The sequence below is a fragment of the Ailuropoda melanoleuca genome, chromosome 6 (assembly GCF_002007445.2).
Source record: "Ailuropoda melanoleuca isolate Jingjing chromosome 6, ASM200744v2, whole genome shotgun sequence".
NCBI classification, from domain to species: Eukaryota; Metazoa; Chordata; class Mammalia; order Carnivora; family Ursidae; genus Ailuropoda; species Ailuropoda melanoleuca.
The window spans coordinates 94825910-94838506 of NC_048223.1; the positions used below are offsets into that span (position 1 = coordinate 94825910).

The 12597-nt window shown below is 37.3% G+C and overlaps 1 protein-coding gene across 1 annotated transcript in view; it reads left to right on the plus strand.

Annotated features, from left to right (window-relative positions):
- The window catches only part of TNKS2 (tankyrase 2), a 65362-nt gene that overhangs the window by 12734 nt on the left and 40031 nt on the right, over positions 1-12597 (plus strand). The window contains 6 exon segments of the mRNA XM_034662943.1: positions 1999-2223; positions 4367-4462; positions 8416-8452; positions 8615-8690; positions 9060-9154; positions 11416-11482. Of these exon segments, the coding sequence (XP_034518834.1) occupies positions 1999-2223; positions 4367-4462; positions 8416-8452; positions 8615-8690; positions 9060-9154; positions 11416-11482 (596 nt within the window).

Here is a 12597-nt window from a genome sequence, read left to right on the forward strand (position 1 = left end):
ACTGCCATGCTCTTCCCTTGTTCCAATCCTTCCCCTCACTTTTCCTCTCCCCATTCTCCTAATGACCCCTTAATTTTTCTGTAAGCCTTCAGCTCAGATGTCATTGTTGGAATCTCCTCAGGTAGTCTTTCCTGTTCTCTGCTTTCCCCCAATTTGGGTATTCCCTTCTTTGGACTCTAGTAGCATTTTATATATACCTCTATTACGGCAGTCATATTGTATTGAAATTCTTGGTTCTTTTTGTTTCTCCCTGTCTTAAATTGTGAGCTCTTTGAGAATAAGGAGAATCAGAGATACAAAGATACTCATCTTTGTGACATGAAGCCTAGCAATATTAAAACAAAACATAGGATCCAGTTAATCTTTCCAGCCATCTTCTTCCATCGGCTGCAACTGGGCCATCCCCAGGCATACACCTTAAAAACATACTATCGCTGCTTTCTCATTCAGCTCCCACTCTAGTCTTAGAAGAACTGTATTCAGCCTTGTGGTTTTAAGAATATTGGGGTAAAACTTCAGATGAGTGAGAAGGGCCTTCTCTCTCTCCCACCACACACGTATACCTCCCGGTCTGCTTTAACATATCCCTGAAATTCTTTTCCATTTCTTTCTTTTTTTTTTTTTTTTTTTTTAGCTGTAAAAAGGTTTTAAGTGCTGTTACTTGAGAATGAGAATTGTAAGAGATTGAAATGCATTGGTACTAAATCTGTAAACTAGTATAAATGAGTTGTAGGGCTTTTTCGTTTTATTTGATATGGGGGCAGTTACAGCAGAACTGTGGGACATGGTTTTCTAAAGGAAGCCTCCTACCTAGAAAGAAGTTGCTTGCGTTGTGCATGTGGCAAAGTAGGGGCTCCTTTGAATTAAGTCCCTAGCTTAGTTCAATATTTCACTCTGTGGTTAAATAATATTCCATTATATATATATATACACACACACACACACACACACACACACACATATACCACATTTCCTTCATCCATTCATCCATCCACCTTTGCCTGGGATCACTTTTATCTTCACTGCATAGACAAATATAAACTGTAAGCAGTTTTTTTTGCTGCTATCTCATAGTCCCCCAATTTAGTGGAACCATTTTATATAGCAAGAGTTACATACTTAAAAAGTCTGAAAATGGGGGCGCCTGGGTGGCACAGCGGTTAAGCGTCTGCCTTAGGCTCAGGGCGTGATCCCGGCGTTATGGGATCAAGCCCCACATCAAGCTCCTCCGCTATGAGCCTGCTTCTTCCTCTCCTACACCCCCTGCTTGTGTTCCCTCTCTCGCTGGCTGTCTCTGTCAAATAAATAAATAAATAATCTTAAAAAGAAAAAGAAAAAAGAAAAAGTCTGAAAATGTATGCACCTAAATATGCAGAACTCCGTATTTGCAATTAGAAATGCTATTACAGAGTGGAAAACATTTGAACTTTGGGCTTTCTGTCACGTATTTCATAACCATTCTCTGAAGTTAGTAGTACAGTTGACCTTGAACAATGTGAGGGTTGGGATGTTGACCCCCTGTGCAATCAGAAATGTGCATATAACTTTTGACTCCCCCAAAATTTAACCACTAACAGCCTACTGTTGACCATAGAAGCTTTACTGATAACATAGTCAAGTAATACATATTTTGTATATGTACTGTATACTATATTCTTAGAATAATAATGAAGAGAAAATACATTTACAGTACTGTAAAAAAAATCTCCTTATAAGTAGACCCATGCAGTTCAAACCCATGTTGTTCAAGGATCAGCTGTATTACCTAAACCATCAGAGAGACCCTTGGCTTTCTCATTAAGATTATTGATATCCAGATCTTTTCGTTATTTTTTGAATTGTTGAATCTTTTGTTATTCTTCATCCAGAGACATTTTAGCATGGCTAAACTGATACTTACCGATACTTATCGACACATTAGCATGGCTAGTACTTATCAATACTAATTGATATATTTTCTTTGGCACACTTAAATGTGGATAATTTGCTTTCTTCTAGGTTTTGGGCGGAAAGATGTAGTTGAATATTTGCTTCAGAATGGTGCAAATGTCCAAGCACGTGATGATGGGGGACTTATCCCTCTTCATAACGCATGTTCTTTTGGTCATGCTGAAGTAGTCAGTCTCCTTTTGCGACATGGTGCAGACCCAAATGCTCGTGATAATTGGAATTATACCCCCCTCCATGAAGCTGCAATTAAAGGAAAGATTGATGTTTGCATCGGTAAGACTATTTACTTTCCAGAATTTTCCTGAAACAGTTTGTAACTATTCTAAGTTGAATTCATTTGTATGATCAAATTCTGCCAGGCTGAATTTAAATACTAAAGAACACTTGGTGATTTAATCTAATCATTATTTACTGAGTGTCTGCTTTTATACGGTATTAAGCTTAAGTTCTTTAAAGAAGAGAATACAAAATTCCTGTTCTCTAGAAATTTAGATTCTCCTGGGAGATAAGACACATGAAGAACCAGGTAAAGTCATGGTGGAAGTGAACAGCAAGTATTAGAGGGAACTGAGTACGGTGACTTGGTTGGAGTCAGGTTGCTTCTTCCTGGAGTCTTTCCTGGAAGTAGTGGGAGAAGGATTGAAAAGGTAGGCAGACTTCTTTATAAAGAGCTTTGAATTCCAGGTTAGGGAGCTTGATACTGTTATGGAGGTAGTGTGGAATCATTGAAGGCTTTTAAGGAAACAGTCTGGTGAGAGTATATTTTCAAAAGAGTGATCTGGTAGGGTTGAATAGATGGCATCAGGGAGACCAGCTAGGAAGCTGTAGAATAATCCAGATGAGAAATGATGAGGGCATGAAGTAGGATTATTGTAGAATAGAAATGGCAGGATAAGTACAGAAACATTTGAAGGACAAATTATCAGTCATTTAGATTGCTTTAACAGCTGATACAGGATTTGCCTGACAGGTTGATCACTGACAGAAGATTATCATTGAAAAGATTGCTTATTTGAGAGTTTTCATTAATCTGGTATTGACTTTTCTGAGCCTACCAGTCAGGGATTTTGGACTCTGCTTATCTTAGCTCTGTTTCCTGATGCAAAACAGGGACGGTGGAAATCCTTGGGACAGATAGAAAACCAGGTCTGTACACTAGGAAAAGTCCAGGTGCTTTAAGCTGGACTTAACTGTTCTCCCCTTATCCCAAAGCCCCAGATCACTATACTGGTCCCTAGCTTAGTTCAAGTTAGGTCATCTATAGAGATACAAAACACATTATCTAGTAACCTCTGCCCCATTCTCCTTTCCTATGTGTTCTCTAAGTTGCTACTCCTGCAGCTTATAGTCTGTAGTTCCTGAGTCTCAGATGTATAAATAATCAGCTTTAGTAGTGTAGGGTTTTCCAAATATAGTTACGTCTTTACTGTCCAGTATGGTAGCTGAGGACTTGTAATATGGCTCATTTGAATTGAGATGTACTTTTTCCATACCAAATTTCAGAGATTTACTTTGAAAAAAAGGAGTGCAAATATCTCAATCTTATATTGATCAAAATAAAAATAAAATACTGAAATGACAGTACTTTGGGTATAGTGGGTTAAATAAAATGTGTTTAAAATAATTTAACCTGTTTCTTTTTATTATTTTTAATGTGGCTACTAGAAAATTTTGATTTACATATGTGGCTCACATTTTATTTCTATTGGCTAGCACTATTACAGGTAGTAAGTAGTAGAGTGGAATGAATATAACCCTGTCAAAGAACAGGAGGTAGGCTCCCCTTTCTGCATATATTTGCCTGTCTTTCCCCAACACCTTTCTTATAGAGTGTGCTAGAATATCTTTATATAACAAATAACAATACAGAATATAGCACAAGTCTTTTTTTTTTTTTTAATGTGCTCTGGGATGTAATATAATGGTTTTGATAAGGGGTTTGTTAATCCTACAGAGAGTATTTTTTTCTTTTTTAAAGAATTTACCTGTATGAGTTCATTTTTTCTTTTTTAATTCCACAGATCCCTATTCCTGGGCTATCCATAGCTTTAGAAATTCCGTTTTTGTTATGATAGGACAGTCTTTAACGTAGGCAGTCGTTCATTTGGAATGAAAGAACAAGCTTTCAAGCAAACTAGCCTTTTATTTCCTTATATACTCTTATCTGTCCTTAGTCACAAAGCAAAGGAAACCTGACATTGAGCTTAGGGGACATTTATTTAATGTGTCTTATACATTATATAATGCAATATTTTATATAATCTTAATCTTTAAAATATAACATTTAGCATGCTATCAGGATATGAAAGGTCTTTAAATAACTCGAACACCTCTGGACCAAAATTTTTGAGAAGATGATTTACTAAAATCAAATTGTCATGTTACCATTTTGAAAGGTAGTGTTGCTATGTTGCAGTGCTCTTACAGCATGGAGCTGAGCCAACCATCCGAAATACAGACGGAAGGACAGCGTTAGATTTAGCAGACCCGTCTGCCAAAGCAGTGCTGACTGGTAAGTCTGTGTACTCACTTTGGGTATTCTAGGAAGAATATAAAGAATTGAGCTTGCTAGGTAGACGGTCTGCTTCCTGCAGTTAACGACTTCAACTAGATTTTCTTTTTTTTCTTTTTTTTTTTTTTAAGATTATTTATTTATTTATTCGACAGAGATAGAGACAGCCAGCGAGAGAGGGAACACAAGCAGGGGGAGTGGGAGAGGAAGAAGCAGGCTCATAGCAGAAGAGGCCTGATGTGGGGCTCAATCCCATAACACCGGGATCACGCCCTGAGCCGAAGGCAGACGCTTAACTGCTGTGCCACCCAGGCGCCCCTCAACTAGATTTTCAAAATACTCTCAGTTCAGTTGTTACTCTTTTCTACATCTGGACAATTGGCATTTGATTCTCGTCTAAGAAAAGTAAAGCTTTTTTTTTTTTTTTTTTTTTAAGATTTTATTTATTTATTTGACAGCGAGAGACAGTGAGAGAAGGAACACAAGCAGGGGGGAGTTGGAGAGGGAGAAGCAGGCTCCTCTCTGAGCAGGGAACCCAATGCGGGGCTCAATCCCAGGACACTGGGATCGTGACCTGAGCCGAAGAACGACTGAGCCACCCAGGTGCCCCATCTATTTTTTTTTTTTTAATTGGTGTTTAAATTTGTGCTTCCGGCCTTATTTCAGTCAGGGGTAATAGATAATTGTGTTTCACTCTCATGTATTCAGGATATTTTTTAAATGTCCCTGCCTTTTACAAACAAAAATGAACAATTGGGACTACATCAAAATAAAAAGCTTTTGCACAGAGAAGGAAACAGCCAACAAAACTAAAAGGCACCCTACAGAATGGGAGAAGATATTTGTAAATGACATCTCTAATAAAGGATTACTATGCAAAATATATAAAGAAATTAGAAAAAAATCAACACCCAAAAAACAATCCAGTTAAAAATGGACAGAAGACATAGGCATTTCTCCAAAAAGACATATGCAGATGGCCAACAGACACGTGAAAAGATGCTCAACATTGGGGTACCTGGGTGACTCAGTCAGTTAGCCTCCCATTCTTGATTTTGGCTCAGGTCATGATCTCAGGGTCGTGAGATCGAACCTTGCATCAGACTGCATGTCCAGCATGGATTCTTTCTCTACCTTTCCCTCAGCCCCTTCCCCGCCCCCCACTCTTGTGCGCATGTGCGCTCGAGCTCTCACTCAAAAAAAAAAAAAAAGATGTTCAACATCACTTATCATGAGGGAAATGCAAATCAAAACTACAGTGAGCTACCCCCTTACACCTGTCAGAAAGGCTAAAATCAGCAACACAGGAAACAACATGTTGGTGGGGGTGTAGAGAAAAAGGAGCCCTTATGCATTGTTGGTGGGAATGCAAACTGGTGCAGCCACTACGGAAAATAGAGTGGCGTTTCCTCAAAAAGTTAAAAATAGAACTACCTGAAGATCCAGCAACTGCACTACTGGGTATTTACCTGAAGAATACAAAAACACTAATTCGGGGTGCTTGGGTGGTGCTGTCCTTAAGCGTCTACCTTCAACTCAGGGCGTGATCCCGGCGTTCTGGGATGGAGCCCCACATCAGGCTTCTCCACTAGGAGCCTGCTTCCTCCTCTCCCACTCCCCTTGCTTGTGTTCCCTCTCTCGCTGGCTGTCTCTGTCAAATAAATAAAATCTTTAAAAAAAAAAAAAACACAAATTCAAAGGGATACATGCACCCTGATGTTTATAGCAGCATTATTAACAATAGCCAAAATACAGAAGCAGCCCAAGTGTCCGTCCATAGATAAATGGATAAAAAAGAAATGGTACACAATGGAATATTTGCCACAAAACAGAGTGAATTCTTGCCATTTGCAACAATATGGATGGAGCTAGAGAGTATGATGCTAAGTGAAGTGTCAGTTAGAGTAAGAAAAATACCATATGATTTCACTCTTGTGAGGAAATTAAGAAACAAAAAAACAAGCAAAGAGGGAAAAAAGAAACCAAGAGGTAGACTCTTTAACTATAGAAAACAAACTGATGGTTACCAGCAGGGAAGGTGGGTGGAAGAATGGGTGAAATAGATGATGGGGATTAAGGAGTGCACTGTTGTGACAAGCACCTGGTGATTAAAATAAAAAAAATTTTTTTTAAAAAGTAGCTTAAAATATTTGAAATCTCAGAAATTAATTTTTATTGAACAGTGAATAGGTTTATGCAACATCTCCTTTTGAAATCAGAGAATTTATATTTCCAGGCTGGCACTGCCTAAAAATGCTACTTTTCTAGGCATTGTAGTTGTTCTGATAAAAATTTTTTGTAAGGTATATGATTTTATGATAAGGTTCGATATGGGCTGTCAGTTTTAAGAAGTAAATATTTTAAAATCTAAAAAAAATAAAATAAGTGTCCCTGACTTTTCCAGATAACATGCTTAACCCCTTTATGTACTGTTTTTTAAATGTATTTTAATCTTTTTTTTTTTTTTTTTATGAAAACCTTTCAAAAAGCTCTTACTGTTCTCTTTTCTGAGGATTCTGGGCATACCAATTTCAGTGCCTTGAAGAATGTCAGTTATTCTCTCATAACCTGTTCATGTCTTTGGAACCTATTAAAATGTATAAGGCTTAGTCTCTAGGTTCATTTTAGACTGTCAGGCTTTTTTGAATAGTAGTATCCACTTCACATGTTTCTCCCTCATCAGAATGTTTCCTCTTAAGAAGCTCTCTGCCATACTATTTTCTGGATTCTTATCTGTGTGATCACCATGAATGAGAATCATGTCGGATCTAATATTCAAGAGTCAGAGGGGTTCTGCTATGAATTCTTGTGCTTGGACTTTGTGATATTTCTTCTGGTATTACTGGGAAAATTTAGATCAGTCCCCAAAAAAGGTTCTAGAAAAGCAAGCTGTTATTATAACTATAACTTAAGCATTCAATTCTCCCTTCACTATTCCATGCTATTCCTTGCTTTTCTCTTTAAAAAATCTTGGGACTCAAAGAATCCTTGCATTAGCAATCTGTGTATATTTGTATTGTGGATAGCAGTTCGGATTTTATTTCAGCAAATCAGTAAATACTGTCTGTTAATTTAAGTTGTATTCATTTTAAAGTTTTGTTTGTATTCATTTGTAAATATGGAAGCTATAGGCATAAAGAGTTTATACTTAATCCTGTTTTTATTTGTATATATTTAAAGTAGCACTATAATATAATTTTAGTGTTAGAAAATCTTTTTTTTTTTTTTTAAAGATTTTATTTATTTATTCGACAGAGATAGAGACAGCCAGAGAGAGGGAACACAAGCAGGGGGAGTGGGAGAGGAAGAAGCAGGCTCATAGCAGAGGAGCCTGATGTGGGGCTCCATCCCATAACGCCGGGATCACACCCTGAGCTGAAGGCAGATGCTTTAACCGCTGTGCCACCCAGGCGCCCCTAGTGTTGGAAAATCTTATGCATTCATAAAAATATTAACGATTATGTCCAGTTTGTAATGCCATAATTGTCTTTTGTTACCTCAATAATTATGGCATATTGGATTTTGTTTTGTGTTACTTTTGAATGAAGTTGTGAGTGTATTTTGTCCATTGCACAAATAACATATTGGTTTTAGGAAATTTGAGGAGTAAAAAGAAAAGTAAAAGCCCACCAGTAACCTACCACCTAAGACAAACTTTGTTGAAATTTTGGTATATTTTCTTCTTGTCTTTCCTTTTTTGGTGCATATTGTTTTCAAATAGCTTCATTACGTAGCATTGGATTTTTTTTTTTTTACTTTCATAACAAATGTATTCCATGTTCTTCATATAAATATTTTTAAACTGTACAATATTCTGTTAATCATTTTCTATTTATTGGAAATTTATTTCTAAATTTATCTACTTTAAATACCGTTCATGAGGACCTTTATGCATTAAACTGTTATTACTTTTGTGATTAATTTTTTTAAAATTTTTTCCCCCTAATTCACAGGTGAATATAAGAAAGATGAACTTTTGGAAAGTGCCAGGTGTGTACTGGTGTTATAAATATGTATCGTGAATAACTTCATCATTAATTTTTTTAAATAATAAGGAAACTTTAAAAAAGAATGAATTTTTGATCGCATGTATGTCTCCAGATAGCATCTGATGAAGAATACAAATTGCTAATACGTTTTTTTGTGTGCTAGGAGTGGCAATGAAGAAAAAATGATGGCTCTACTGACACCATTAAATGTCAACTGCCATGCAAGTGATGGCAGAAAGGTACTTCCTTTTGCAACTAAGTTGTGTTCATCCTCCTGGTAACATGAAAATGAATTTGTCTTACTAAAAATTAAAACATTTGATGAGAATGCTGATACTTCCTTTTAAGCAGTAATTTGGATTAATTCTTAAACTTAGTAAAATTGTATTGATAATAAATATTTAGTAGTTTGCTTCCTATTTACAATAACGAACTTAAAAACTTTTATACTATGCCGTCGGTAAATATGTTGGATATTGTAAAAACCAAATTGATAACTATGAAGATACAGTTTTTTTCTGGATTTCTGGTATTGTATTTGGATTTTTACTTTTTCACACTTTAAAAAGCTATTGTAATTTCATTAATTTGTCTGATTAATATTTCAGTCAACTCCATTGCATTTGGCAGCAGGATACAACAGAGTAAAAATTGTACAGCTGTTACTGCAACATGGAGCTGATGTCCATGCTAAAGATAAAGGGTAAGTAAGCATTGGGGAAAAATGAGAATTTCTTAAATGTTACTGTCTTTATAATTATCTCTGTAACCGTATAAAAATCTTCTTGCTAAACAGTATAACATTATTGAGCTTTTACAATATGCAGCTTGCTCTGAGGACACAGGGAATTATAAAACTTTAAAGCTACCACTCATAGGATTTACACTACACTTTGAGAAGCAAGAAAAGATACCTAACAATATAAGTTCTCTACTAAGTGTGAGGTGATAATAGAAATAGTCCTGTAGGAGTTCCCAGGAGGGAACTGTGAGTGGTGGCTGTACTGGATAGAAAATCCTTCAGGAGGAGGTGATACTTGACCTGGACTCAGCTCAAGAAAGCAGAGAGTTTAGGGAACATCTTTGTGCAAGAGAATTTATGTGAAAGGATGTGCTAAAGCAGATATTACAGCATATTTAAGAAACAGTGACTAGACCAGTGTGGCTGAAGCAGATGATTTGCACAGGGGAGTAATGAAGGTTAGGGTTGGAGAAGTAGGTAAGAACCAGGTTTTAGAGGACTTGGTATTATAGTCTAAGGAATTCATGCTATGAGCCACAGTAGCCGTTGAAAGATCTTAAGCAAGGGAAAAGATTTGTTCTAAAAGAGGAGTTTTAGGGGACACATTCTGGGCAGTAATGTGTCAGGTAGTTTGGAGAGAAAGACCAGAGATCAAAGAGCAATGAAAGTAATCATTGTAGGGGTTCAGGCATAATGAGGACCCATAATAATGTTGTAGAGGAATGGAAATGAAGACACAGGTGCAAGAGATATTGTAGTGTAAGAATGGGTAAGATTTGTTGACTGTCGATGTGAGGAGAGAGAAAGGAATAAAAATATAGCTGCATTTCAAATTTTGAAATTGAATGACTGATACCCAATGATACACATATTAAAATCCAGGAGGGAAAATTATTTTGGGAGAATTATTTTGGAACCAGAACTCTTGGTTTTATGAGATGATGAAGGAAACTCAAGTAGAGATAGCCAGTTGATAATTGGAAATGAAATTGGTGATCAGGAAGGAAATCCTACAACAAAAAATGGTGAGGGGTGCCTGGGTGGCTCATTCGGTTGAGCATCTGACCCTTGATTTCCACTCAGGTCATGATCTTGGGGTTGTGAGATCAAGCCCTGCGTTGAGCTCCACACTCAGTGGGGAGCCTGCTTGAGTGAGCACTTTCTCTCTAAAATAAATATATCTTAAAAAAAAAAAATGGTGAGCAAAGCCATAAGCCTTTAAAGAGCAGACAGGTAGAATTAAAGACTGTGAGTGGCCATTACTCACCAGAGGCCATCATGGCAGTGTCTGTGGTAATTAGTGAGTGATGCCCAAGGAAGAGCAGCTTAAAGGTACAAGTCAGGATTTTAAGGTTCCACTGTACCTTCCTATATAGGAAGTTCTTTCTCCGTTGCTATCATGAAGGAATTAGGTTTAGTTTATTAAGTAATTTATGCTACAGAACCTGAAAAAAAGTTTCAAAGAAGAGCCAGTGTTTGAGCTCTGAGTTTGGAAAAGATTGTAGAAGTAAACCAGGAGGGAGGGAAATCTGTTTACACCAAGGGGACAGTATGCCCAGAGGCATGGAGGGAACTGCATGTGGTCAAGCATACCATCATTGAAGGGTAAGGCTCCAGAGGGTCAGACTATTGCATGCCAGGCTAAGCAGTTGGAACCAGTTTTCAAATGCAAGGAAGAACCAATGAAGGACATTAAAACAAGGAGTAACTACATTAGGGGGCACGTGGGTGGCTCAGTCGGTTAAGTGTCCAACTCTTGATTTCGGCTCAGGGTGGTAGGATCAAGCTCTGCGTGGAACTCCACACTGGGCATGGAGCCTGCTTGAGATTTTTTCTCTGTCCCCCACCCTCTGTCTCTTGTCTCCCCCTCTTAAAGAAAAAAAAAGTAGCTACATCAGATTTACTTTTAGAAAAATCTGGCTACAGTTTGGAGGAGAAATTGAAATAGGAAGCTGACTAGTACAGGGAGAAATAATAAAGGCAGTGGTGGTAGCCTTGGAGGAAAAAAAGGTGGATGTGGAAGAGACTTGGAAGTTAGAATTGTTAGAACTTAGTGTTCAGATGGATGTTAAATTCTGTGCATTTCTATTAGAAGATCACAAAAGCCGTTTGCTATTTAAATCGAAGTGTAAATTTAAGTTAATTAAAATTAAATAAACTAGGCCTATAGGGAATCTGTATTAACACAAGCTTCTTTTCACCTTCCCCCCCTTATATTGTAGTGATCTGGTGCCCTTACACAATGCCTGTTCTTATGGTCATTATGAAGTAACTGAGCTTCTGGTCAAGGTTAGTTCCCTTCTGTTCTCCTTAGAATTACATGAAATCATTTGAAATACATTATATACCTGTTTACTCTGTGTTTTTAGTGCTTGGTGGATGAGTGGATATAGAAGGAATATGTATAATCATAAGATGTAGATGATTGATAGGTCAACATTTGACTGCTTTGAGATTTTTGAGATACTTTAAGATTTTAAATATAAAATAGCACTGTCATCTTGTGAATAGCACCTGAAGTGATGCTGTAATTTGTGGCTAACAGTGAAGTTTCAAAATTCTTTATCAGAAAGCAATTTTTAGTGATTCATATATATTATTAAAACCACTAGTTACATTTGCAAGATCTTCCCAGTTATACTTTGGGTTGCAGAAGGCTCATTTGTAAGCTGCACTTCTTCCAATATGTTGGGAGGCTCTTGTTTAACAAACACCCTCCCAGGACTGAAAACAAACTTATTTTTCTCCCTGTTGGATGAAAATGGAAGATACATACTCTCCTTCAGAGTAGATACAGGAATGTTACCCACACCTATTTCCCTTTGTCCCCCAGTTTCTACACATATATTTAACCACATTCTTGAGGCTTCTCTTACTCTTCACCATTCTGTCCCTTAATACTTTTCCTCATTTGTAGCAGCAGCCGTCGTGGGTAGTATATTTGTTTCCAGTGCCTCCGTGCTTGCTTTTTGGCATGTGCTACAACGGAATATCTTCCCATAGAAATGACTTTAACGATTAGATAATCTGAGTAGCCCCTAAGCCCTTTTAAGTGTATAAGGCAGCTACAACATTATACATTTGTAGCAGTAATGCTTTTCTTATTGTAAAACTGAATCTTGAATTCAGTAGAACATTTGGAATGTTACCGTGGATAAAGGTGAAACATGAGACAGATTGCATTGGGACCTACAGACAACTGAATGGTGTTTTCTTAAGACCCGATGTTCAGTAAATAAGAATGGCAGGCTGACTAGAGGTCATATGTATAGAAGAGGTTAGCTGAGGTGAAGGTGCAGTTACCAGAGCAGTGAGGCTCAGGAGTGTCTGGATTAGGCAAGTAGATAGAGACGGGGAATACAGGCAGGAGGTGTAGGCAACACTGAGTCAGTTGGCAACCCTTG